Below are 27,819 nucleotides of genomic sequence, written 5' to 3'. Positions count from 1 at the left end.
AACATAGACCTGTGAAACATGTGTTTCTACAGTTAATCACTCCACCCAGCCTGTGGTACTTTACTGCAGTAGCCAAGTGTGAATGACAGAGTGACACTTAAAATGTGGACTAACATCAAATTCCGTGCTTGGAAGCTGAGACTCTATAAACATTAACTTTGATCTTGTTTCCACTAGCAAAACCAAACTTTGAGATCTGGATGCCTGGATCTTAAGCTGTTATTTTTCTTTGTTTGTTTTTGTGGTATTGGGGCTAGAACCTAGGACCACAGAAAACAAGAATGCTATCGTTGAGCTACATTCTAGCCATAGCTGTTGCTTTACAATCAGGGAACTGCTGCTATCTCTCAGTCCTGGGAGGCTGGCACTACAATCCATGACTGTCCCAAGTATTAGGATGATTTTTAAAATTAACATTTATTAATATGAGTGGGGCACATGTGGAGGACAGAGGACAGCTTGTTGAAGCTTGTTCTTCCTTTCCATCGTGTAGGATTGAACTCAGGTCATCAGGCCTAGTGGCAAGGGCTGAGCCATTGCAGCAGCCCCAATAGAGTTTCTGAGTCTGAGGTTATGTTAATGAAATGACTTGTGATGGAAGTTGGTCACCAAGAAGACCAACCCAGTGATTAGAAATCTAGACGCCTTTTTCTCGGATTTATGGTGAAACAAGAAAAATAACACTGATATATAGAAAACTAGTTAATGCAGGCTGTTCCAAAGACTACCCTTTCTTCTGATTTCATGTTCTTTGGGTGTAAGTTTTTTTTTCTATTGCATAAATGGTTGTGGTGGATGGCAGTATTTGTTTTCTACCTTCATTTAGCAAAGAAAAGAAACTATGCAAGATCGCTTGCCTCACTTGTTTTCAACACACACACACACACACACACACACACACACACACACACACACACACGGAGAGTGTGAAGAGTGGTGCAGGCCCGTGAGTGTCTCAAGTTCAAGGCCAGCCTAGGTAATTCAGTGAGTTGCTGCAACAGAATAAAGAACAAAACAAAACAAACCAATTTTTTTTAAAAGCCGAGGATGCAGCTTGCTGCCAGAGGATTTGCCAACCATCTATCTTTACAACTTCAACTTCTTTTAATCCAAAAGTCTGTGACTAAAGTCACAGTCTTATAGAATAAACACATACTCTCAATGAAAAAAAAAATGACTTTTGGACTAAAGTCACAGACTTTTGAATTAAAAGAATTTGGACTGCCTCTATCTGTAAGTCGTGCACGCAAGGTCCAGAAAGGCAGAAAGCCTGTAGCTTCTTGAGACTCTTTTGTTTGTTTGTTTTTAATTAATTAGTTAATTAATTAATAAGTAAGCAAGTAAGTAATAGGTTTTTGAGACAGGGTTTCTCTGTGTAGTCCTGGCTGTCCTGGAACTTGCTCTGTAGACCAGGGTGGCCTCCAACTCACAGAGATCCGCCTGCTTCCCAAGTGCTGGGATTGAAGGTGTGTGGCACCATGCCCAGCTCCTTGGGACTCTTACAGGCCAAGTACACCTTTAATCCTTATACTCTGGGCCTTCAGGGACAGGTTCCAGATAGCTTGAGCCTTCTCCCAGGCTGACTGAGCAATGCTAGTGTTTTTTCTCTAGAAACACACATTGACAACTGCTGATTTCAAACAACCGCATTCACTCGCTCCTCTGTGGGTGACCAGCTAACACACAGGGATACGAGTCACTGTGGTTTGGGTGGGAAGATGGAACAGGCTTGGGGACCATCTGGGAAGCTTCTCTCTTAATAAGAGAATCCTCTTCCTACAGTTGCATGAGGAGGTGGCATGTGGATAGCTGGGTATGGCTGCCTTGTGACAGTATCTTCATTCCTGTTGGCAAAGACATAAGCTACCGAGGATCAGTGTGGCCCGGTACTCCTGAGCCAAAAGTCATACTGTAGGAGGACAACCATTTTTCTCTTATTCAGGGGTATAGTGTGGGGTCTGGAGAGATGACTCAGTGGCTGAGAACACTTGTTGCTCCTTTAGAGGACCTGAGTTTGGTTTGGTTATCAGCATCCAATGTCAGGCAGCTCACAGCCATATGCACATACCTATACACAGTCATACATATATAGTTATGTATACAACTAAAATACAAATAAAAGTTTTAAGCAAAGAGTATAGTTTGGTGAGAGAAGTGATGGTCAACGAAGAGCATATAGGAAGTCTTTGCTCTCTTAGATTGGTGTACTTTATATGAGTATGTATATATATGAATACCTGTACAATATATTTGCATGCTATGATGAAGACGTACTTGTGTGCTCACGTCAGTGTTGTGATAGCGTCAATGTGTTCGTGTGGCTATAAGCACGTGTATGTGGGTGCATGTGTATATGTGTGCCATGAATAAGTGTCTACATGAGTGTGTTTGATAGACCCAACAACACTGAAGGTATTTCAATACCAAGATATTTATTAGTTTATGAGCCAGTTGATTAATCTCCAGAGGAGAGTGAAGAGCGATGATTTCCCCATGCTTCTGTCTCTCTACAACTCACATATGGTGCAATGGAATGAGGTTCCCAGGCATTCTGGAGGATTACTGTAGTTCTAAATGACTCTAGCAGGAAATAGGGAGATATTAGTCTATTGATGCTATTTTTGTCATTTTACAAACCACTGACGCTGTTATGAGCATACGGAAGGTCAGAGTGGAGGAATGCTTGCACAGGATTTTTGATAAAGCCAACATATGGCCCAGTTTATTGTAGCAATAAATCTTACAATCCATCAACAATTTAAAACTGAATGATCACTATACTGGTCTATTACCACGCTCAAAGAACTCCACGTGGAATTTTAAAAATGCCTTCCCTAAAAGGAAAAAAAAAATCCTTAATCAGTGTGCACTGGCCCCAAAGCACTCTTTTGGGGAAAGGGGTTCTCCAGGGAATCCTGGGAAGCTGCTGCAATTCCCGCAGCCTTCTTAGTCACATAGGATTCTGAGCCTTGCAGTGAGGCAGAATGCATTTGGATGTCCCAAGACACGAGTCCCACTGTGCACTATAAAATGTGGGTCAGGGGACTGCAACCTCTACGAAAGGTACACAGGCCTTCTGGGAAATAGCAGTTAATACTCAAACTTGAACTTCTGGCAACCTGAGTCTATGAGTCATAGGCTGAGCAAGCCAATCACAGCTTTGCTTACACTGGAGAGAACGTGCTTTCTATTTTTAACTTTCCCACAGGTCATAGCCAATATGATCCAGCCATGTAGACTGTGCTTCGCCATCATTTGACACCAAGCACTAAGGATGGGCCATTGATGAACTATTGTCACGGCAGCAATCAAGCTCCTTCCCCCCCACTTTATCCTCAAAGACAACGAGTGATCAGGTCTGACATCGCTGAAGCAGAGGACCTAATCCGGCCCGGCAGATGGCTATCTAGAGTCTGAACAAATAAAATACATGCACATCAATTTCCCTCACCATAGCATGACCTGGTCATGTGAGTTATGGGTGACCCCGGCGAGATGAGCAGTGGTGGCTGGCACCTGTGGAAGGATCAGGCAGTAACACGGTCACGTAGTGCAAGTGTGTCCCGATGGACTGACTGTCAGCCTATCACTTGTCCAGATGCCCTAGCCGAACACTACAAATACTGCAGGAAGTCTTGCACATAATCACATGGAAGACAAAACAATTAGAAATAACATTCATACAAATGATAATAACATTTCATAGTGTTCTATATACACCCCCAACCAAGCTAACATCCCCATTTAACAGATGAGGCAGCAAAGGCAAAGGATTGCCCAGGTTTCCATAGCTACCAAGTGGTCAAATCTAAGCTTTTTGGGTTCCAGTTGAGAGATGCCTGCCAAGTGCCTGAGGCTCTTCTGAGCATGGCACAGTCATTTCTTCGTAATCGAAGTATATGAGACACAAATTTGCATTGATTTACTGATAAGATTAAAGAAGTTGGAAGCTAATATTCCTTTTAAAGAGGAAGATAGTGAAGCTCAAAGAGGCTATCCAACTGGTCAATGTCATAGAGTTACAAAGTGCCACGCTCAGGTTTAAAGGGACATGGTCTCAGCATTCTGGAGGCTGTTTCTCACTCTGGAGGCAGAGGGCATGGCCTTGAACTGTCTCTCTGCTATTTACCAGCTGTGAAACTCAAGTTAAGTTACACGGGGTCTCTGTGCCCTAATTTTCGTATCCGATGAATGGGAGCACTAATGATCATCAGTGCTGTAGAGTGATGGGGCTGATTGGATGGTCCAGCATGTCATGAGCTCTTCGAATAGACTCAGGTACAAAAATAAGTGTTAGCTAATTAAATTAGCTAATGTAATGATAAGTCAATGGCATACAATTTCCTAAAACATTTGAGAGATGGCTTATTCAGCTGAAATTAATTTGCATTGAACTATGTATGAATGCATATAGTTGCATAAAGAATATTTGAATTTTTTTTATCATCTTGTATTTAAATATGATAATTTCTAACTCATGGGTTAGTGCTTGTTAAGACTCTATTAGAGACAAGGGACAAGTTTGTGGGTTAAACCTCCTCTATTTAAAGAAGATTAGACAAAGAAATTTGCAGCTAGAAGAAATTTCAGAACCACTGGCCTAAGACTATAGAAAAGTCACATGTTGACTTTATTCATAATCATAGAGCCAATCATTGCAATTAGAAATCTCAGGCAGCAACTGTTACGCCACAGGGCAATCCCCTTTTTCACCTGTTTGATTAGTCTGTTTCTTGCTAACAGAGTAGCAAGACTTGAGAACTAAAAGAGAAAATTCAGATAAGATAAGCTATTGAGTAGCTTTTGAGGAATAGTAGATCATAGAGTAGTATTTCCAGAAAAACAAAACAAAACAAAAAAAACCCGGGTGCTGTTGCATAAGACACACTGGGGGTGGCCAGACACATGGTGAGGAGGGAAGCCCTGCTTCAGGACTCTAAGCAGACTGTAGGGAACTCTGTGTCCACGCTGGGATACCCCCTGCCAAGCAGAGGGGGAAAGCTGATCAGACGTAGGGATGAGGGTGGTAAGGAGTAAATGAACCATGAATGCAGGCCCTTGGTTGATTGGAGACTCCGGAGCTCGTTCTCAGAGCAGATGCAAGAAGATGCTACCTTGATGAGGAGGGCTCTCGGTACTAGGGTAGAGTACATACATACACGGGATGGGCTTCAGAAGGTTTCAAAAGCCCACACCAGGCCAAGTCTCTCTGTGTGTCTGCTGTCTGTGGATCAGGATGTAAGGCCCTCAGCTGCTGTTCCAGTGCCATGCTTGTCTGCTTCCTGTCATGGTGATCATGTACTAACCCTTAAAAACCTATAAATAAGGTCTCAGTTAAATGCTTTACCTTATTGCCTTGATCATGGTGTCTTTTCACAGCAACAGAGCAGTAACTAAGACAGAGTGACATCTAAACAATCATTTATCAGTTCTAGATATGGATTTTTGGACAAAAGGGAAGGGCAGCGGGAGCATCAGAGCATCCTGGTGTATGAAGAACAGACACTGACCTAGTAAACTAGTGTCTAAATGGGTGATGTGCCACAATCAGCATGAGAGTTCCAGACGCAACCAGCACCACCCCTGGCTGTGTTAACCTCTGGATTCCTTCTTGTTACTCATCTTCTGCACAAAGACCAGCCTCTCCTCTCCACTTCCAAACCTTCCTTAAAGGTGTGCACAGGCATGCGTGTGTGCATGTGTGTGTGTGTGTGTGTGTGTGTGTGTGTTTCCTTTCCTCTGTCAGCAAGATTATTCACATTCCGCTGAGCAGTGTTATGGGGCTGTAGGCTTAGCTTGTTTCGTTCATCTCATCCTTCCTCATTCCTCCTTAGCAAGGAACAAATAGTTCTCAGGCCTCTTGTGAGGGTCCTTATGTGTTCTCTTGCAGCACTACCCGAGAGGACCTATGGAAATCATTCTGTAAAGGATGCAGCGGTAAGAACCAAAGCCAACATAAACTGACAGAAAGCGAAGTCAGAGAGCTTCCAAGAGAGGGAGCTTACTGCCTCCTCCTACTTTGCTCATTCTCCCTTCAGTTCTGATTTGAGCCAAGTATTGGTGATTTTCGTTGTCTAGATTTCTAAATCAAGATAGCATTGGCTTCAAAGGAGAGATGGGACACAAAGCAGCAGTAGGAGGGAGAACAGGAGGGCATGGAGGAATGGGAGCTCTATAGTGGTGTTGCTAGGCAACCAGCGTCCTGGACCAGTCATCCCTGGGGCTAGAGACGCTGAAATAGCTTGCTTTCTACCCTTGCCCTTCCTTGTGCTTGGCTGAGCTGTCTGGCTCTAGAGCCATATATGTGTGAGGGAGTTCCCAGATGGTAGCATCAATCTGGTGTGTCCTGCTACTCCGCCCTCTCTCACAGGCCCCAGGGAGACTGGGCTTCTGCCTTTGTTTTCATCCAGCACAGAAAAAGATGCTCACTACTCTCTGCAACCTGATTTTTTTTTTATATGCCCTTACCAGAGAGGAGAAGGTTTGGCATCTTCTTGTTCCTCTCCAAAGGGGACACTATTCATCCATGTGTGCATGCGACATGGACTGTTTCTTATTCCTCCGTGCCGTTAAATGAACTTTTGATGACATATGGAATTACCATCATGTCATCTGTCTATATCCTATCGTCACATTTGTTTGCTTTACCATGTGCCTTTAAGATGTTAAATATTTTTGGCCACCCCCGGGGGCTGGAGAGACATCTGTTTTGCTCATTTGGTAGTGTGCCTGTTTCACAGAACAGAGATTAATAAATGATGCTGGCAATTGCACTGAAGGCAGAGGTCAGCTCACCACGGTGCTGTCCAGCACCCCTCTGGCTCTTCTTGATGAGGTGGCCTGAGAGGCCCAGGACAGAAGGTTTATGATGCTGAGTCCCTTTGTCTACTCCTAGCCTCTGCATGCATCTTTAGCCCTTGGCTGAGGTAGGGACTCCTGATGAATGGAGCACAGAAGGAAGCAGATGGCAGATATGGGCCAGGCTTCAGCAGATGGGCTAGCCAGCCAATCGGAAGACACCACCTGCCTACCCTGTTCAGTTAAGAAGACATGGAATCAACTTGCCCCTCCCTTTTTCTTTTGGCAACATGCGCTTTGGGGAATTCCTGGTTTGCTTGAGAGAAACCAATCCTTTTACTTTTCTTTTTTCTCTTTCTTTCTTTTTTTCTTTTTCTTTCTTTCTTTCTTTCTTTCTTTCTTTCTTTCTTTCTTTCTTTCTTTCTTTCTTTCTTTCTTTCTTTCTTTCTTTCTTCATTTCTTCCTTCCTTCCTTCCTTCCTTCCTTCCTTCCTTCCTTTCTTTCTTTCTCTTTTTTTTTTTTTTTTAGAGAATGTTAACCATGAAATGGCTGGGGAGGGGCGGTGAGGGTGAGCATGCAGGCAGGTATGAACAAAGTCTGTTCATTTATTCTATGTGGCACTATTAGAGTCCAGTTTTTTAAATAAAATTAGTTATACATCTGTTTTTCTAGGCCACAGTAGGCAGTGTATCAATTTTTTCTCCAAGTACTACTTTATTCAAAGTCCAAATTAACTTCCTTAACCCTTAAGACTAATACATACTCGTGCCTCTGTCGGAGAAAAGCATGGCTGGCAACAGTCAACTCCTTTCCTCTAATGATCTCTACGCCAGACAGCCCATGGCATGAAAACCCTTAGCCCATTGCTACCAAATGCATCTCAGGATGGCTGTGAGACGACATGAGTCGTTTATGGCGTTTCTTTTTCTGCGTCCCTGCTTGAGGTTCTCAGAGGTGAACATTGTAGACAACAGCATATAATTGTGATGTAAAAAGGTTGGGCATGCCTGGATTAGAAACTTGGTTCAAAGGACAGGAAATGGCTGCAGAGATAGGCCGGTCAGTAGTGTGCTTGCCCTCCAAGCGTGAAGACCCCAGAAATTTCCACCGCAGAGACATTTTCAAGATTAGAGGCATCAAGTAACAGCAGCACCATGTAGTTCTTCCTACTGGGAAACACCCACTCCTTAGAGCCTCCCCCACTTCTCAGAAGACTGGCTAGTCTTTGTTCCTCTATTTGACAAGAGATGGGCAGTTTGAAATTTTCTGCCACCAAGAGACTGGGTTAGAGGGGACAGACATGCCACCTCCCTTCACACTGAAGCTTCCTAAACATGGCAGCAGTCATGGGTAGCGTGGCCATCTGTGCAAGGCAGATAGAGCTTCAGTGCGGAAAGCTTTATTATATGAGGTGAGAAAGTTGGCAGAGCAAAGTATCCACTCATGAAAGGTGATGGGAAAAGCAGAGAAATGAGGCAGTCCAGGCTGAGAAGGCGAATGTCTGTTCTCCTGAGCTAGCGTGTCTTCCTCTCAAGTGGGATGTGGTCCAGGTTCCTAAGCCTGCAGGGAACCCTGCTCAGAAGAGCCACACTTCCATTCAGTTCTACTGAAAATGAAGTCTATTTTTAAGACACCCAGGAGGAAATGTCCAGAACCTTCCCTGGGATCAGCTTCCAGGGCCTCATCAATAGGCTTACAGTGCATGGAAATTAATCTACGGCTTCCTTAAGTTCTTCTCACCAGCACTGAACACACTTCCTATGTTTTGTTTTGCATTAGGATCTGGCTAAGAAGCCCTGTAAGCTAGGCTTGCCTCAAGCCTACATCAATACTCTTACGGCTTCCTTCTGAATGCAGAGATTACAGGCAAGCATCACTATCTCCAGCAACACACCCTCCCCTTTTTATTCTTTCAAAATGCTTCTGCAAATAGGCATTCCAATCAGAAGAAAAAAAAAAAAGAAAAGAAAGGAATTTTAAAAGAGCAACAGCAGGAAGACAGGACTTGAGAAGCCAAGCTGAACACTAACATGCATGATGCCCCAGCTCTGGATGCTGAAGCTTCAAGAAGACACTGATTCAGAGGCACAGATGAGGGTGGCCTCTCGCTCTGATGCAGGGCTTTCGGTTTGTCTTACTTTTTAGAAATATGTCATTGTTGGGAAGTTTTGGATGACAGAGCAAGACGCTACAGATGGGAGGGTGTCAAGAGTGCTGCCTCTGTCCACCCGCGAGGCACTAAGAAGATGAGGAGCTACGCGGGTGCCAAAAAGCTGCCCATACATTTAGGATAAACTGCAAACAAGTCCTCTGTTGACTTTCTGTTCTCCCCAGTAGGGGTCAGCTTTCCGTTACTAGGGCCATCAGAATTTGAAAACCCAGATTCCCTCAGTGAAACCGAGCTGCTCTACAGGTTAAGTGTCCGGTGACAACTGCGGCCACATTTTTTTTTTTTTCTGGAAATATTATGCTAACAGTGAATAAGTTTTCATGACTTCAAAAAATTATTTATGTGGCTGTCTGGTTCCCAGAACTCTGAGGTGATAGCTGGCTAGAGAGGGTGAGCAGTTGAAGTCAGTTCAGCTTACTTCAGATTGTTTACGCTACAACAGGTTTTCACCCTTCTGGCGGTCTGAGGTGAAGCCTGGGCAACTCCTGAAATCCTTGCCATAGCTGATGACCACAGGGGCACTTCTGCCACTTTGGATGAATGTCTCTTTGTTGGTCATCTTGTGTCAACCTGTTGCTTCTCTGTGGGAGACAAACGCTTTCTCCAAGCCTGACTTCTACTCTTATACACGTGGCCAGGTAAACAAGGGCTGGAATGCCTTTTTCTTTCCTTTCCCAGCTCTGTGACTCCAGGCCAAAAATGTCCTAAAATGTGTTTCTTAGTCCAACGATTATGACAAATATCCCAAATTTATACTTAGCAAAAACTATGAAAACCTTTTCAATATTTCTATATTTTAGTGACTAAATTTCTTACTCTATGAACATAAAGTATGAAAACCAAGGCTATGACAAGGGAGTTTGAACCAATATGCCACAGAGGAACCTGCACATTGATGTTTATTTCAGCACCGCTCACAACAGCCAGGATTCAGAGCCTCATTAGATACCTACCAACAGATGAATGGATAAGGAAAACGTGAAATAAGGAAACGTAAAGTGTGATTTTAGTCAGCCATAAAAAAAATGAATGAAATTATACCCTTTGTGGGAAAGGTGGTACTGGAGCTCATCATGTTAAGTGAAATAAGTTTCTTTTTTTTTTTTTTTAAAGATTTATAGTATGTATACGAGTGCTCTACCTGCATGTACACCTGCTTGCCAGAAGAGAGCATCAGATGCCAGTACAAGTGATTGTGAGCCACCATGTGGTTGCTGGGAATTGAACTCAGGACCTCTGGAAGAACAGACAGTGTTCTTAACCGCTGAGCCATCTCTCCAGCCTGTGAGATAAGCTTTATTTGCCAGAAAGACAAACAGCACATTTTCTCTCATGTGTACACTCTAGAGTTGGATATGCATGGCAAGAAAGTAGAATGGAGACTATGGGATGGGGGAGGAAGCAGACCAAAGTGGGAGGGAAAGAGAACAGTAGAGACAGGCAAGGAAAACTTGCACACTTCATTTCCTGTGTGAGATGTAGATTTAAGGATGTGTGTGTGTGTGTGTGTGCGCTCAGGGTGGAAAGCTTGGGAGGAACAAGGAGACCAGGGTGAGGGGTAGGAGAGGGCAGCCGGGGACAAATATAAACCGAGTACAATGAATAGACATGAAATTGTCACGAGGACACCCATTATTTTGTAAGCTAAATAATTTTAATAAATAAATTTAATTAATGAATGAATTAATAAGAGAAGCATACAAGGCTAAAATGTCTGTGCCACTAGAGGTTGGTCCACATGAGTTGCAGAGCAGGACTGCCTCTGGAAAAGGTTCCTTCCCCCAGTGCTGAACAGCCGAACTTTGTGAGAAGGAAGAAAAATACAAATATCAAACTTGGCTTTTGTCCAATACCTTTAACCTTGTTCCTCCCAATTATACTGAGGCCCACTCTGCCACGAAGTTCGGAATCTTTTTATACATGTGTGTGCACATAATACATATGTACACGCGTGTATCAAAACATATTCTCTGCTAAGCGGTTGGTACTATGACAAGAAGTCCTCCAAGGAAGCAATATGAAGAGGCCTTAGGATCATGCAGTCTTTCAGTCAACAGTAAGTATTTAGTGACACTGCATGCCAGGCATCAGACTGGGCACTAGTTACGTGCAGTGGTCACAACATAAGCAATGCTGATGAGGTCTGACGTGTGTAAGAGAGAAGCTGGGGTCAGGGGCAGCAAAGCGCAGGCTCCTGAGGAGTAGAAGGAGGGATAGTGAATGCCACCGGGGTAAGGATGGCAACGTCCTTCCATGCTGTGGACTGTTTGTACACTGAAGATAGCCATGCTCAGGGGACAAGATGCAGGAAGGCTGGAGTTCTAGGAAGAACAGCTAAATGGGAAAGCATTTTCCCCAAAGGGTGGGAAGAGTGTGAGTTTCTCCTGATTGCCTAACATAAGACTTTTTTGAATTTATAGGGTTCAAGATTAGCTTCTCCTGGTTGCCCAGCGTAATTCTTTTTTGGTTTTATAAGGTTCAAGATAATCGTTCTCAAACTACGTGTCAGTATTTAAATTCTTCTTGGACACGTCATCTCAGCTGTGTCCATTCATACTCTCAAGAGCAGCTTGCTAGCCAGCAGTAACCAAGCTCTGTTTGTGGTCTCGTTTCCTGTTCCAGAAGGTGGCTTCTAAGCTCCCAAGCTTGGATTTCAGAAAAGCACGTGAAACACACTGTACAGGACACTTCTCTATAAACTCCTCCACAGGTTCTTAACAACTTAAAGCGCCACGTGTCAGCAAGTGGAAGGCTCCTCTACTTGAAAACAATCCTGTCCAATATACATTTTCCCTATATTGTCTCACTCGTCCAAATCAAATCATAGGCGGTGGGCCATGGAATCTAGCCTAATAAGGACATAATCTAAAGTATGGGCAGGCTACACACGATGACGATATGGTAATCGCAGCACTTATTTGAAATTGTGGAAAAATTGTAAAGCAGAAAACCAGCCATCTTAAATGCACCTAAATGGGTGAATGATTAGATAACAATGATATATTTGTTTCTGGAATTTATTCAGCTCTTAACAAAGATAACAATTTACTGCGGCATGGGAAATGCTAGGAAGGACATGGATATGTGGGAAAATAAAGTGCATGCTATGCACATATTACAATTGCGACTATACAACATGTATTAGTAAGAAAATCCTGGAAAGAATCCTACCAGCGTAAGAGTAATACTACTGCGTGTGTGATGCAGTTATGAGTCTTTCTCCATTTTCTATAACACATTTATAATGGCTTTGTTATTGGAATCCTGTTGAAAGCATTAACGCTTAAAGTTTGTAATTGGATCATTTTTCAAGTCCACACAGCAAGTCGGAGGCCAGAGAGAAGAAATCTGCAGATGAACAATTCGCAATGTCTTGTGTGCCCTGAGATTAACCACGTAGGCAGCATTCCGTCCCTACGATGAACTGAAACATCTTCAGGGCAAGATGTCATGCAGTTGACAGACGTGCTCGCCGTAATCCCAGCACACACGTGCATCTGTGAGTGCATGTGTGAGCGAGTGTGTATGTGTGCGATGGAAAAGGAGGCCATCCTGAGAGCAACATCAGGCAATGTCAAACCAATAGAGTCATAAACGGTTGGAACTGAACCAGATCTCAAAGTTCCTTAAGCCAGGTTTGGAATCATCATCTCCATCATCTTTTATGCTCTGGGTCAAGCGATGGCCCCTTCAAGAGCCATGTGAAGGCATCTAGGGCCCAGAATTCTTACTCCTTCTGTGACTGTTTGGTTTTTTTTTTTGGGGGGGGGGGAGTGAGGATTTTTTCTTCTTTTTTTAATGTGCTCTCAGTTTGGGGAGAAATACAGTGATTTTCCCATCTCAGTTTCTCCAAATGTTTGCCATTGATGGTGACAGCAACCCAGGCCATGGGGTGAAGAGGGGTCTGGTAGCCTCAGGGGACAGACAGAGAACAGAGGTGCCTTTTCTTTCTTCACACACTATGAAAGCTTAATTTGAAAACAGGGAACTCTCTCCCTTCTGAGGGAGATTGCATCAGTCTTAGTGACACAGGAGTTATTTAGGTTACAATGCTGTTAACTCCTTCCAAGCAGAAAGAATAGCTAATGGTAGCTACGGAAATTCCTTTCCTACATGTTTGTAACAATAGGTTATATATACATCTGGCCTTGAAAACCAGAGGCATTGTTGTACATAGAAATAGAATGGACAAAAATAGCATACACACAAAACACCTTGCTGTGTCTCAGCCATCGTCACACAGGTTTTACTAGACATCCATAGAAGCACAAGAGACAACCCCCTTCCACCATCGAATTCACCTCTGCGGCACATTCATTAGTCACAGAGGAAACTAGGAAAGTCTCCCCGGAGGCACCTACCTGTACTAGGAGCTCCAGCTTCCTGTCATCAAGAAGATGTACTTGGCATCGACGGCCCTCCGTCATCTACGGGAGAAAACAAAGAACTGCTGAGAAACCTAGTAGCTGGATAAAGTTCTTGAAGGTCTGCGGGATGAACTCCACTAGGCGCCATGCCTTGCACGAGGCTTCCCCCACTAGGAGTTGGCCATATAATGGCAAGAAGAGTGGCCGGACTATCGGTCATTTCAGAAGACATTTTTGAAGCCCTTTCTGTGTACCCGCTGCTATGATGGAGCTTATTAGACAGAGGCACACAAGACAGACTCCGTGTCCTCAGATGTTTATAGTCCGTGGAGCAGACGTAATATAAATCAGCATGTGCATCTCTAACATACTGCTGGATGATGCCATTCAACCTCTACTCACTCTTCAGCATCTGTCACCATGAACAAAAGGCAAAGCTTCTCTTCATTGTCTCTCTTGTGACTTTCAAAAATGAGGCTTAGCCTAACTGCTAGCCCTGGGCCAGAGAGACCCTGTCTCAAAAAACAGGTGGATGCTAAGGAGTATAACCTGGGGTTGACCTCTGGCCTCCACATGGGTGCATACATGTAGACTGTATTTTCACACACTTGTATAAACACAAGCACAGCCACACCTACAGATACATACAAAGGTATGGTAAGAGTTAGGATCCATAGACTTTTACTATTACCTTTATTTTTTAATATAACTAATTATAAGTTTAATTTTAATTTTAAGTTTAATAAATTAAATCATCAAAATTTAATTTTGGCAATGGCTTGATTTTACACACTATCCCAAAATTCTGAAAATAAAATGGCTGTTGGTCTTTATGAGCTGGATCCAATACAACAGTTGAGGTCAAAGTTCTGTAAGTCCTTTTCAGCTCAGTAGCTTACATACGTTTAAGGCAATGGTTCTCAACCTGTGGGTTATGACCCCTTTGGAGGGTCAAATGACCTTTTCACAGGGGTAACATATCAGACACCCTGCATATCAGATATTACATTACAATTCATACCAGTAACAAAATTACAGTTGTGAAGTAGTAATGGAAATAATTTATGGTGGGGAGGCATCATTACAACACTTGGCTTTGTGAGAAGTCCTCATCTGACCTTTGAGACTTAAGAGACTCCATTAGCCTTGATCATGAGAGCTATCCTACCAGACTGATGTTATAAAAAAAAAAAAACAAAAACGAAAACAAAAACAAAAAAAACCCCAACTTATTTCAATCACTCCACTATTCAATGAAAGTCATTAACAATTTTAAATTAGATTGAAATCTACACTTCTACGCCAACATGTAGAAATGATTCTTTCATATAAAAAAGCCACACCAGAAATGTTAACTTCCAATAATAACCGGGCATTTAATAGCCATGACATAGGTGCTTTGGGTATAATTTTAGAACTACAGCCATTCAGCTCTCGGTAGCAACACTGAGGAAGTGTGAGTCCTCGGAAAGAACGCGGTACAACCACCTTGCATGCTGTTTTGAAGTTTTTTTAAACCAACAAAAAAACAAAACAAACAAGCCGAAAAACTTTTCATCACTTGCTTGAGAAGGCGATCTATGCCTGTGATCCCAGCAGCTGAGACGCAGAGGGAAGAAAATCAGGAGTCTAAGGCCATCCTATGCTATGTAGCGCTGGCTGTCATGGAACTAACTAATTATATTGGATAAGTTTACCCCTCAGATCTTGCTTTCATCTTCATCGGAAAAAAATTTCTCACTGAAAGTAAGTAACATCACTTTATCTATACAGTATGTTGAGTAACTACGTACTGAGATTTATCACAAGTGTGCCCCATGCGTCCCTTGCAGAAAGCAAAATAGCCCCACAAATGTTGGCACAGGGAAGAGTCGGAACAGAAAGCCCGTGAATCATCATGCTTTGGAGGGCACACTCTCCTTTGATAGCATGGCTGCGGTCTGTGCCTCAAAGGGGCACCTGTTGGTTGTTTCCTTCTCAAGGAAGATTGGAGTGCCCGGTTTTCACTGCCAGTGCAAAACAGCTCACCCTTGTGGGTGTATACAAAGAACGAGCAGACATCTGTAGCATTGTTTGGCTTGCCTGACATGCTGAAATTTCTCTTCAGTCCTCACAATTGTAGAATAAGACTGCTCCCCTCCCTCCCCCCATTTTCAGCTGCACAGGCACAATTGGAGCCCTGACAATCGCCCTCAAAGGAAATCCTTTGGAGAGCAAGGCTGAGTGTGGATTTTAGCTGGCTCTGGTTCTTAATCATAAATTACTCTGCTGCCTAAACATTCTATAGTAACATCAGCCTGCCAAGTCCTCCATCGTTTTTAAACATACCCGAAGAATTGTTATTTTGAAAGTGGGGTGTCCAACTTTGCTCTTAAGATACACAGGGACTGATGAAGACTGGACTCATGAACAAGGAAAGGTGATATAGGCAGATATGAAATGACCTGTGTATCATAAAATTGCCAATGAAACCATCTTGCACAGGGGTAGAGATCAGGAGAAGAGCCAATGCTGTACGCTGACCTGTGAGGTGGCAAGTTTCTGCTTATGGGTGGGTCCTCACTACGTGCCCCGGCTATGTACCATGCACTGTTTAACAACTCCTTCAACACACACACACACACACACACACACACACACAGAAACAATGGCGCAATGAAACTCAATACTTTGTATGTTAACCTAAAAGTATCAATGAAAAAAATCAGTTTAAAAAAGATGGTTCAAAAAGAAACCCAGAAAGGTGGAGGTGTTGTTAGAGGTTAGCCTTGGGGAATAGGGCTGGCAAGATTCTTGCTCAGCAAATAAGTTTGATAATGCCTATTTTTAGCATAAAACCACATAATTTAGAGGGCTGGGGAGATGGCTCAGTTGGTAAAGTACTTGCCTTGCAAATACATGGGACAGAGCTCCATTCCCAGAAAAACAGAAAAGATGCCATTAAAAAAGCCCAACCAATGACCCTACCAGGATCTGGTGAATAGTCCTCATGCAGTGGTCACACTGATGGCCCTGATTAAGTGGGTCACAAAACAAAACCCACTGTCATCAGTCTGAGAAGGGGACTAGTAGGGATAGTGGGTGGGATGAAAGGGATGGGAGGGAGATAAAGGGGTGAAAAGCAATCAGACTTTGTTATAGGCATGTCTGAAGTTACCAAACAACAAAATTAGCCAACAGAAAAAAATCTGGGCATTGCGCATCAGTTGGTAAATGGGAGGATCCCTGAGGCTTGCGCCACCTACTTGGCAAGTTCCAGGCCAGTGAAAGACCCTGTCTTTTTTTTTTTTTAAGGTAGACACTGAGGAAAGACACCTGAGTTGTCCTCTGGCCTTCACACCACCCTCACCCCACAAGATGGACAGCCCTACCCCTTCACACAAACACGTATGCACAAGTACAACACACGTGTAATTTACAAATCACGATTAGAGTTGCCTTATTGGCCACAGTATACAAGACTGGAGGTTGGGACACCTTCTCTTTCTGTAGATAAAAAAAAAAATGGCTGACCAGAGTGACTCATAGAAGGCACAATGTTGAAGGAGTTGGGGAGTAAAGCCCATGTGTGAAAGCAATCCTACAACAGCCTGGTGTCATGGTGATGCTGGGTAGGATTATTATTCAAACATGGCACTGGAGTCGACTCTGAGACATGACTGAAAAAACAAGCAAACAACTCAAATCACTTACCATCAACAATAACCCCTTTAGTGGTGATTTCAAGATACTTTCTAGGGAGAAGATCAGGATCCCCAGCTCATGGAATAAATTTACTTCTTTTGATTAGGGTTTGTACTTGAGATGGTCACAGATGGTCCTGCCCATACCCATACAGTGATATAGAGGACAACAAACTCTCCTGTCCATACCACACAGTGATATAGAGGACAACAGAACCAAGGTTTAACAAGCCTTTTCTTATCACGAATATTATCTCCTAATACAAAACCAAGTTGACCAATTTTCATGTGCTTCTTAGCACCTTGTCCTCTGCAGACCCCATTTCCTTTTACTTCACTTTAGGTTGACAGGCTTGGAGGCAGGTGCCTTTACCTGCTGAGCCATCCTACCATCCCTCCTCTGTGTTTTAGCCACTCTTTGAATCCCCTCTTTCCCCCTTTCCGGTCTTTCAACTACTGAGTCATATGCCATAGGATGTGCAGGTACAGAAGAACTCTGAAGAAATTGTGCCAGTTTCATGGTTTCTACCATTTTAGAGATGGGTGACATACTTGTGTGAATGGTAACTACCCGGTGAAAGCAACAAATCCTGAACTTAGAGGGAAAAGCCTGTGGCTTAAACAAAACAAAAAAATAAAACAAGACAACAACAAAACACCCCAACAGTCAGTCAGGAGCCTGGGACTTAGCTCAGTTAATACAGTGCCTCATGTATTCAAGTATACATAAATCTGGGCATGGCAGGGTGTTCTACCTATAACACCATTACTTGGGAAGTAGAGGCAGATGGATCCAATGTTATGGTCATCCTCGGCTACATAGCAAGTTTGACGCCAGCCTGGGCTATGCCTTCTCTTGCTCTTGAAAAGGCAAAGCCAACTAATATATGCTATTATAATTTCTCAGTTTCCTGAGTTTAGTTTATGCTGAAAGAATGATGGGGTCTGGAGCAGAGGAAGAGAATGGGCAGGAAGAAGCCAGCTGTTCAGGATACATTTGCAGGCCTGCAAATCGTGTTTACCTAGTTACTGCATTCTGCTTGCCTAATGTCTCTCCACAAAAAACAAAGAAAGTCATGAAGGTGTGACTCATTCGCATTTTTGAGACGATCGGTTGATGAGACAGTAAAATGAGAACTATTAATGACTGGTGGTGAGAATTCCATAAAATAAGAATTAGTACATGTTTTATTTAGGAAATTGTCAACAGCCTTGAAAACAAACTTAATCCCTATGGGTTACCCCCCAAATGGAGAAGCTGGAGTTCAGTAGCATGGAGTTGAACCAGAACTCAGACTACATGCTTCCTGCTCACAGGGTCCCTTAAGCCGCCAGCAGTAAGGATGCCGGATGCATTACAACAGCACCTCGCAAGCTGGCCTTTGACCCAGGCTGTTTGCTGGCTCTGAAGGAAATTCCAAGGACATGACTACAACTTCCCAACACAAGTCACAGTGGGAACTGCAGCATCCTGAGTCACCTCAGGAGCGTCACCTCACTTGAGACTCTCTTTTTACTATAGCTTCTTCCTTGGAAAAAGAAAGGACCAAAGACTGAATTAGGAATCCAAAGGTGGCAAGGTTACAAGATCTCCATAGTCGTAGAGCATCTCTCAGCCATGAGGAGATCAATGCATGCACACACAGAAACTCAGGCAAGGACAGCTGACAGTGCACACACACAGATGACGAAGACTTGGGCGATGTAATGTGTTAGAAGTATTCTTCCCTCTGTTAAGCATGCACAATGGAAATAAATGACCTAACAGCAATGGGCGGAAAGCCCCTCTGCTCATAGCTTCTAAAGGGAAAAAAAAGAAACAATGTCCATTTTTATTAGAACTTTCCCTTGTCTGAGAGTAAGTTCACTTTTTAAAAAAAGCATTAGCGTGTTGGTTCTGGGGACAGCTTAGTTGGTAAAGCGTCTGCCACCCAAACACCAGAATTTTGAATTCAGATTCACAGAGCCTGTGTCAAAAGCCCAGCAAAGTAGGGACCTCCTGTCACCCAGGTGCTAAGGGAGCTAAGACAGATGGATTCCTGAAGCTCATTGACCAACTAGCCTTGCTGAGTCAGTGAGCTACAGGTTCAGTGAGATGCTATTTCCGGAAAACATAGGTGAAGAGCAGTTGAGGAAGACATCCAGTGTTGACCTCTGCCATCCATGTGCACACGCTCACGTGTGTAGTTGCTCCTGGATTTAGGAGAGCATGTGCAGGAGTACCCAGGAGGCCCTGGGCTACAGAATACAGCTGCAGTTCATACAACCCAGATGGAAGTTCCTGAGCAGCTCTGTTAGAAGGAAATTAGCAAAGCATTATGACATCCCAGTTGAACCAGCAGTCACAAACATTCTGCACATTTGCATGGGGGGAGCTTATAGGTAGGGGCAGGGGTGGACCCGAGGATGTCCAGCAAGCCTGTCCTAAGGTCATTTCTGCCCCTGGGTCTTTCTCTATCTACTGAAAGAAGAAATTGAGGTTTTGTTTGTTTGTTTTCTGATATTGCACTAAGTAAGACCATGGTGACAGCTTAGGGTTGCTGTGTTTGAGGTAAGAACAGTTTCTCAGAGGCCTCAAGTCCTAAACAGGTAATCAACCTAGTCCTGTCCACATGATCCTGTTGGGATCCGAGACACTAATTGCCAGTCTCTATTTTAATCCACTGTGTGCACAAAGCACACACACTAAGACGGACTCAGCTTAGGCCTAGGAACACAGGTAGCTTACTCTTCGCAACACAGACAGAGCAGATATACTCAAAGCCACTCTCTAGGCCCAATGCATAGAAGATCTAGAGTGATCTTCTAAGTAAGAGGTGAGTACAACCAACAGGCCCCGAGGATGGCCCTGTGGACATCTTCTAGATGAGTACACCTGTTGTGTGGTGAACATTTCCTGGGCAGACTGACCAAATGCCAACTCAATCCAGACACGGGGCCAAGGACAGACCAAAGTATGATTCTACCAAAATCCATCTGGTGAATCAATGAGTTTATGGAGCCTACTTACACGGCCTGGATGAGTGCCACTTACAGGATATGAGTGGCCCCAAAATGGCTGCCTCACTGACAAGCCTCTCTTCAGCTTGGATGATGACTTCCCTGTAGCTGTGGAGATGGCATTCTCTGCTAGCTAAGCTTCCACTCTGTATCCTCTGGTACTCCCTGAGACCAGGAGACCACTACGCACTAATGACCTTCCTCACCCCCTTCTAACAGAAAAAGTCAACAAGCCCAGGTAGTCAATGACTAGCTTAGAGGACAACATTCTACAACATTCCCTGACTGGACATTGCAGGATATAGGGAACGAAAGGGCATGTTTCACTTTCAAACAAAACATGATCACAAGCAAGGAAGGCCAGGCCGGTAGCACAGATGTCTGGAAGGTGCATCACAGATGTGGAAAGTCAACATTTGCATAGTCCACATCAAGCTGAGGACCAAGGTGGGTAGTTGTTCTCCTTACATCTGGCAGCCAACACCCTGAGAGGTGTCAGGAGGAAACAGACACAGGGAGATCCAGATACACGAGCTGGGAGTGATGCTAAGCATCTAGATTCTGACTTAGAGTTTAGAGCAAAAAATGTCATCTTCAGAGTGATGGACAAGTAGAAGAAACGTCTCCAAATTCCTCATGGACAACAGCACTTTTTACCTGCCGCTCTGACTAGCTGGACACTCCCAGGATCCTAGCTGGCTTGTCCCACTTGTGTTCTGCCATTGCCCCTGTACCTTCTGCAAACAAAACCGTTGTTCTCTGACCTCCACACGTACATGTATGTATTTGCAGGAGCAACCCATACATGTACGTATACCTGCACACACATGCACATGCACACAAATTCACACACATATACACACACAAGGAAAAGTAATATTGGAGCTGGCCTAAGACAAGCAATTTAGGACCACCAAGACATGGGGTAGGAGAAACGGTCAGGTGTTATTCTTATACACATGCAAACATACCCACATAGTTCTTAGTCATAGCACCCACATACATGTGCATGCAGATATGACTTATTTACGGCACATGTGCTTTTACAGATGTGCAAGGGCACCAGAGTGAGGTGTAAACTCTAAAGGCACAGAACACACAAAGCAGCATAAAGAATGTTTATATGCTCCTAATACCCACTCCTCTTACTGCAACAAGGAAGATGGAATAAAATAGCACTCCCCTCTTGCCACACAAATTCTGGCGTCGAGATCTTAGTAGAGGAATGGTTTGTTTGTTTTTGTTTGTTTTTTTTTGTGGTTTTATTTTTTGTGAGAAGAGGGGTTTTTGTTTTGTTTTTCAAAGGAAAACACAAGTATCTACTCTTTGTTTTGTTTAGATGACTGTTTAGAGTTGAAAAGCAGAGTCAGCCCAGGACCCTAGGATTAACAAAGACAGTTTAAGTAGCCTAGAAAAAGAGATAAGGCTGATTCTATGGATCTGAAAAGACATCATCTGTAAAAAATGCAGTCTTCAAAAAAATAAATAAATAAAAAGGTAGTTACACAAAACAGAGAATTAAAGGAGAAAGTGGAGACTGTAACACTCCGGGAACACAGGGAATCTGCATGGAGAACTCCCAAAGGCCTGGGTGTGACTTGGACCAAGAAACAAGAGTACATAATCCTGGGGAAGATTTACAGAACAGTGCACATTTTCACAGGGCTAGAGATATTGAAAGCCAAGAGTCAAAGGACTAGTGAGAGGTCCTCAAGGCATGCTCGGAGCAAGGAGAGCAGGGAAATAGATGGACTCCCCATTGTTCTCACAACAAGCCTGCATTTGTTCACAGAAAACCTCAGAACAGTTCAGTTCCTGTTTTGTTTCTGTCCTCTCATCAAGGAAGGGTATGGGAGGGCTCACTGTGAAAAGAATACAATAAGCTAGCCATGCCGCTGTCCCCAAGAATAAGTCCCACATGATCAAGTTAAAAACTGAAGAAGCCAGGTGTGATGGCTCACGCTTATAGTGCCAGTAGTTGGGAGTCTAAGGCAGGAGAATTTTCTTGAATTCCAGGACAGTACAATGTGAAACCCTGTTATAAATAAAGTAAAAACACAACAAAATAAAAAACAAAACTCACATATTAGATTATTTCTTAAGCCTCTCTAAGCACAAAAGCATTGAGCCAAATTATGATTTGATTACATTAAAAATAATTCTAAAAAAATTTCATTCCACAAAAAGAGAAGATAAATGTGGGGCTGGAGAGATGGCTCATTGGTTTACAAACATTTGTTGCTCTTGCAAAGGACCAGGGTTTGGGACCACAGCTGGCTTGCGACCGTCTGTGAAGTCCAGTGTCAGGGGATCCGATGCCCTCTTGTGACCTCTGTGGGAAGCAGGCATGTATGTGTCACACATGCATACATGTAAGCAAAACACTTACACGTAAAAAATAAATTAAACAGAAAAAAGAAAGAAGGAATAAAAGCAATTGAATGGGTAATAATGAGAGTTTAATATTTTCAAGCTAAAAATTCTTTAATTAGCAGATAATTACAGCTTAATTAAAAGAGCACGAACACTCTACAGGAAATAAAAGTAGAATGCTAGCGGCTGGAAGGTTTGCCTCCCCTTGGACTCATTCATATACTTTCCAGGCATTGGTTGTACTCAGAGAAATGAAGTCAGAGATATTTACCATAGTGTGAGTCCACTCAAGTGCTTACGGTACATTTATCAGGGGCCAGGTATATCATTGCTACATAATAACAAACCTGATTTTGTCCTTATACTTTAAAAAATTCCATGTTTTCTGTGGGTAGAGGAAATTCCAAATTAACAGGCAATTACGGAGCACTCACCATGACAACCGGGGTGGGTAGAAGATGCTTTGGGGTGAGGTGAGGGGGCTGTGTTAGTTTCTTCTCTCCTTCCTGTGCGAAGTGCCTAGGCGACCTAAGAGGGGGCTTATTTGGGCTCATGGTTGAGGGTACACACCATTACAGCAAGAAAAGCATGGCTGTAGGGGTGACATGAGGGTAGCTGTGGCTATGGGAGCTTGCTCACAACTTGAAAGGTCAGGTAGCAGAGAGCAAAGAATTCTGGCACTGACGTGTCTTTTCCCTTTTTCCCTTTTTATTCAGTCCATGCCCCCAGCCAGCTACAGGAGGGTGGCCCGATGGTCAAGGTGAGTCCTGCCTTTCAGTTTATCCTCTCTGGAAACACCCAAATTCAGTCACACGGACTGTAAAGATTAGCCACTGCATAGACCCTACTCACACCTGGAGAGCTGATCAGGACCCTGGTGAATAAGTAGCATCCACAGAACTAGAATTCCAGCAGAGGCAGCATGACACAATGAAGCCTAGACTGGAAGAGAACATGGGATACTATGGAAACATCTGCCATGCAATAATTTGGAGGAGGTGTGGGGCCAGGGGAGGAACAGTGAGAGCTATAGCCAGAAGCTGGAGAACATAAGGACGGCTAAAGTACTTGCAGAATTTCAAGGAGCCACAGAGCACTGTTTCCAAATCAATTTATCCTGATTGGTGTATAAGTGAGGACAGTCTAGAAGGGGAGGGCGAGAACCCAGCTTGCAAACACTGGAGGCCAGCATCTAATCACAAACACATACTTGGGAAATGGGAAAGCGGTCCTCAGACATGGGCTGCCTTTCTTCATCTATGTGTTTTTCCTCAGCAGTGTGTAAAGAAACCCAGCAGGCAGGCTCATCAAATTTGCAGATATCAAAGAGGACAGGATGGTAGCTCTGGAGTGTAGAAGGTGGGAATCACTTTTTCTTTTTCCTGGTTTGGGGCCAAAAAGTACATCTGGAATAAGGGAATTAGGAGGTACTTTGCACTCCAGTATAGTCAAAGCATTTCTTGACGCTGTGTCTAATTTCAGGCACATATTTTATTCAAGAAAAAAAAAAAAAAGAAGAAGAAACTGGGGGTGATCTAAGAAAGTGTAACAGATCCAGAGACTAAACCTTCCCAGGGCTGGTGGGAAAAATGTATACAAAGCCTCAATATCAAAGGTAGGCTGATCTTGTAATCTACTGTCTTCCCATGATGCATTCCTGCATGCACAGGAAAGCTCTGTCCATTACTGGTAGAAAACAGACAAGAAGCCGGGCTGTCCTGGGCACAGAGGAAGGAGGAGAGACTTTCCTAATTTGACATGCAGAAACAGAAAGGAGAAGAACGGTTTCTTTGGTAGGCAAGAAATACAATCAGTGGGTAGAAGTTCTAGAAAATACATTACAACTCATTAAAATGACAACTCGATAAACAGACACCAAAATGGAATGGGTTACCCTGTAATCACAAGGAGCAGGAGTCAGAGGCAGAGGCAGAGGCAGGGAGGTTGTGCTATGGTTACTGAGCTCTGGGAAGGTGCCAACAGTGCTCCGAGATCACCCTCCCTCCACTCTGATGCGCTGTAATGGACAAGACAGACATTTGTGCAGTTATAAGCATGAATTTTAAGAAAAGGTATTCCTTTTAATGGGTGATATGGAAACCTGTTGTTTCCTATAATAATAGTACATCCAGCTGGGTGAGACAAACATTTATTTACTGCGCAAGAAGGCTTTTAGAAAGTGATATGCCAGACTAACAGGCATGAACACATACATTCTTCCTCATTGTTTTTAACATTTCCAATTTCATGTGTGCAAGTGTGTAATCAAATATCCTCTATCTAAAATGTAGTGTTGAGGGGGGAACTCAGCAGAATGCTCTCTTACCATACATGACTGCAGCACCGAATACACTGGCCTTAGTGGAGCATGCTTGTAGTCCTGGCTCGTGAAAATGGAAGCAGACTGCTCAGAAGATAAAGGTCATCATAGCGAGTTCAAGGCTAGCCTAGGCTACCTAAGACCTTATGTCACGGAATAAAAATGTTGTGGTTGAGAGTGTAGCTAGGTAGCTAAGACTACCTGCTTAGCATGCAAAAGTTCCGGAGTTGGTGTCTCTAGGACCAGAAGTAAGTAAGTAAATAAGTTCAGTAGGTAAGTAACAGAGTGAGTGAATGAGTAAATAGATAAATAAAGCTGTTTTATTTATGCGTTGAAGATTTCCACCTATTGCTGTTGTTTGGGGGGGGGGGTAGTGTGTATTCAGTATCCAAAAATCCTAATTACAACTTTTTGGTCACATGTCTTTAGTCCAGTATAAGTCAATCTTTCACTTTCGTTTACACTTAAACTTCCACGGGAGCTCATACTGCATTCTTTACAACTGTGGGTGTCATAAAACAACAAGTTTTCGCAGTTGTGCCGTACACATCTTATTGGCATTAAGATGGCGGCACGTGTGCGCTGTGATGAAATATAACGGCCATTATAGGCACGTGGTACACATTTTTGCCTAAATATGCACTTAAATTGCATATTTTTATATGTTGGTTCAAGGGCATTTGAAATAAGACGGTTTTACAGGATGGCATCTGCCTCCGTTGAGACAGGTTTGAATTTCCCTTTCCTGAGGAAACAGCCCTAAGTCGGGCTTGGGAACATGTGCGTATGTAGTCCATACACCCACATGATTTCAGATTAAGTTCTGCATGTAAAATACCTCTCACAAGGCCCTGCCTTTGAATAACTGATCCTTAGCTCAGGGTGTTGCTTTGATGGGTTTTGGAGCTTTTAGGAAGTGAGACCTAACTAAAGACAGTGATGTGGGGCCAGGGTGGGCATGGCTAGAGCCTTGCCCGCTCCCCACTGAGCTCTCTGTTTCCACTAAGAAGAAAAAGCCAGCCGTGCCATGAACATTACCATCAGCTGCCATGATGGACGGTATCTCCTAAATGGTGTTCCTGTCAGTTGTCCAGGTAGCTCATGACACAGGTGAGAATCCTCTCTAACAGTGTACATCAAGCAAGTCAGCATGAGTTGCCATTCATGGCTGGTGGCTCAGCTTGCCACGTGGGGAGATGGTTGGAATGGTTTTCTTTTGTCTTTGTATAGTGTATCCATTGCCCCGCTCAAGGTGTCAGGCAGGAAACAGTATTCTGTTTCATAAGCTTTGTAAATTCCACACTTTGGGTCTTAGCGGCTCTTAAAGCAGAGAGGAGAAAATACTGAAGACTTGCCATGAGCCACCAGGCCACCTGCAGTGGAGAACCCACTCTAGAGGGATATGATACCAGAGCCAGTCCTGTCTGCGGAGGCTTGATGCAGGGTCTCGGAGGGCTTAGATGCCAAGTCCTGCCGCATATGGCACAAAGCATCCTACTCTCTTGGGCAGCCTCAGCAACACTTAACACTGGATTAAGTTTCCAGTGCTCCAGAACCCCAACGTACCCCTCCTGTAGGGTGGTCCCAGGGCCCCAACTCCAGAACTTAGAAAGTTATCCCTGTGCCATTAATAAAAAGGCGAAGGAGAGTTTGGGATGGCATGCTGCTTACATCAAGAGAAGTTTTGACAGCTACTCTGACATCTGTACAGGGCAGTCCATCTGGACTGGAGCCTGCTGCCGGGGTGTTTACATAACTGAGTTCCTTGGAACAGATTCCACTAGAATGCCATTGGCAGGGGCTTCTTGCTTTCACTGAGATGTGCTGGCACTGTGCCCCCTCCATTCATCTTCAGGGAGGTTTCCTCACTGGCCGCCTGCCCTGTGTAGCACCCTACACCAGACCTGCTTCTGGGCTCCTGACTGAATCTCAACAGCTCTAAGGAGAGGCTGGGGCAGAGAGAGAAGAGGGGGAAGGAAGAGAGAGGGAGAGAGAGAATCAGAGGGAGAGAGAGAGGGGGAGGAGAAAAAGAGGGAGAGAGAGAGCGAGAGAAAGAGGAAAGAGAGGGAGGAGAGAGAGGGAGAGAGAGGATGAGAGAGGAGAGAGAGAAGGAAAAGGAGAAAGGAGAGAGAGAGGGGAAGAGAGAGAGATATGTGGAGGGAAGAGAAAAAGGGCCCATTATTTCTCACTCCAAGGTCCACAGGTTCCAGGTGGAACTGCTGTTACTGAAATAATGCAAGGTCTTCAACAGCCATGATCACGCCCAAATGGGCGTGCTAAAACTTTGCAGGGTACACAGAATTAGGGTGTCGTTATAGAAATAAAGACATTACAATGTATCTGTTATTCAAATCAAAAATTCTAATTGGCCACTAAATGATTTCTCAAAGCTTCCCGCAGGTGGTAATTACGATGTTGACGCGTAGACGAACAGGCTGAGACTTACCCTACTGTTTGGGCTCTTTCCGAGTAAAGAGAGACAAAGGAAATAATTCCCCCAGATCTGAGCTGCTGGAAATATGACACGTTTTCTGATCTTTGCTGCGGCCTGACCTAAAATAGTTTACTACGTATGCCACTCGGAGCTTCTGGATATCCAAACACACTGTGTTCATGAGAAAGAGCTGGAAGGGACGCTGGATGTGAACGCGGTAGCAGGAGGGCCAGAATTTTAGCCAGGACAAACGTGGGTAGCAGCACAATGAGCAAACTCTCACGTATTTCCTAGTGCCTAGCACGGAGCTTAAACCACAGAAGATCCTCAACTAAGATGACTGAATAAGGGGAACAACCAGAAAGGGGGAGAGTAGGCAAGGGAAGGTGATGGGTCAATGTGCATAATATGAACAAGGTGTGATAACACACGTGTATAAAGATGTCTTAAGGAAACCCATTGTTTTGTATGATAAAAGCAATAAATAAGAGAAAAAGTAAAACGGACAAGTAATATGAAGTTGAGATTTCTCTCTCTCTCTCTCTGTCTCTCTGTGTTACATATGCAAATGCTGTGATGCATGGATGTCAGAGGACATCTTATGTGCCTCAGTTTTGTTTGTTTGTTTGTTTTTCTTTCTCCCACTGCATGGATCCCAGGGATCAAACCGAGCT

The 27,819-nt window shown here is 43.8% G+C and overlaps 1 protein-coding gene across 3 annotated transcripts in view; it reads right to left on the bottom strand.

The window, feature by feature from the left end:
• Window positions 1-27,819, bottom strand: part of Frmd4a (FERM domain containing 4A) — a 434,715-nt gene that overhangs the window by 161,285 nt on the left and 245,611 nt on the right. For all 3 annotated transcript variants that reach the window (XM_055593785.1, XM_055593784.1, XM_055593786.1), the window contains exon 2: window positions 13,330-13,395. In XM_055593785.1, the coding sequence (XP_055449760.1) occupies window positions 13,330-13,395 (66 nt within the window). The remainder of the gene's footprint in view (window positions 1-13,329; window positions 13,396-27,819) is intronic.

The sequence above is a fragment of the Psammomys obesus genome, unplaced genomic scaffold, assembly GCF_907164565.1.
Source record: "Psammomys obesus unplaced genomic scaffold, mPsaObe1.curated_primary_1811, whole genome shotgun sequence".
Lineage (NCBI taxonomy): Eukaryota > Metazoa > Chordata > Mammalia > Rodentia > Muridae > Psammomys > Psammomys obesus.
Note: the sequence above shows the minus strand (reverse complement) of the source record. Positions and strands in the feature narration are given on the sequence as shown.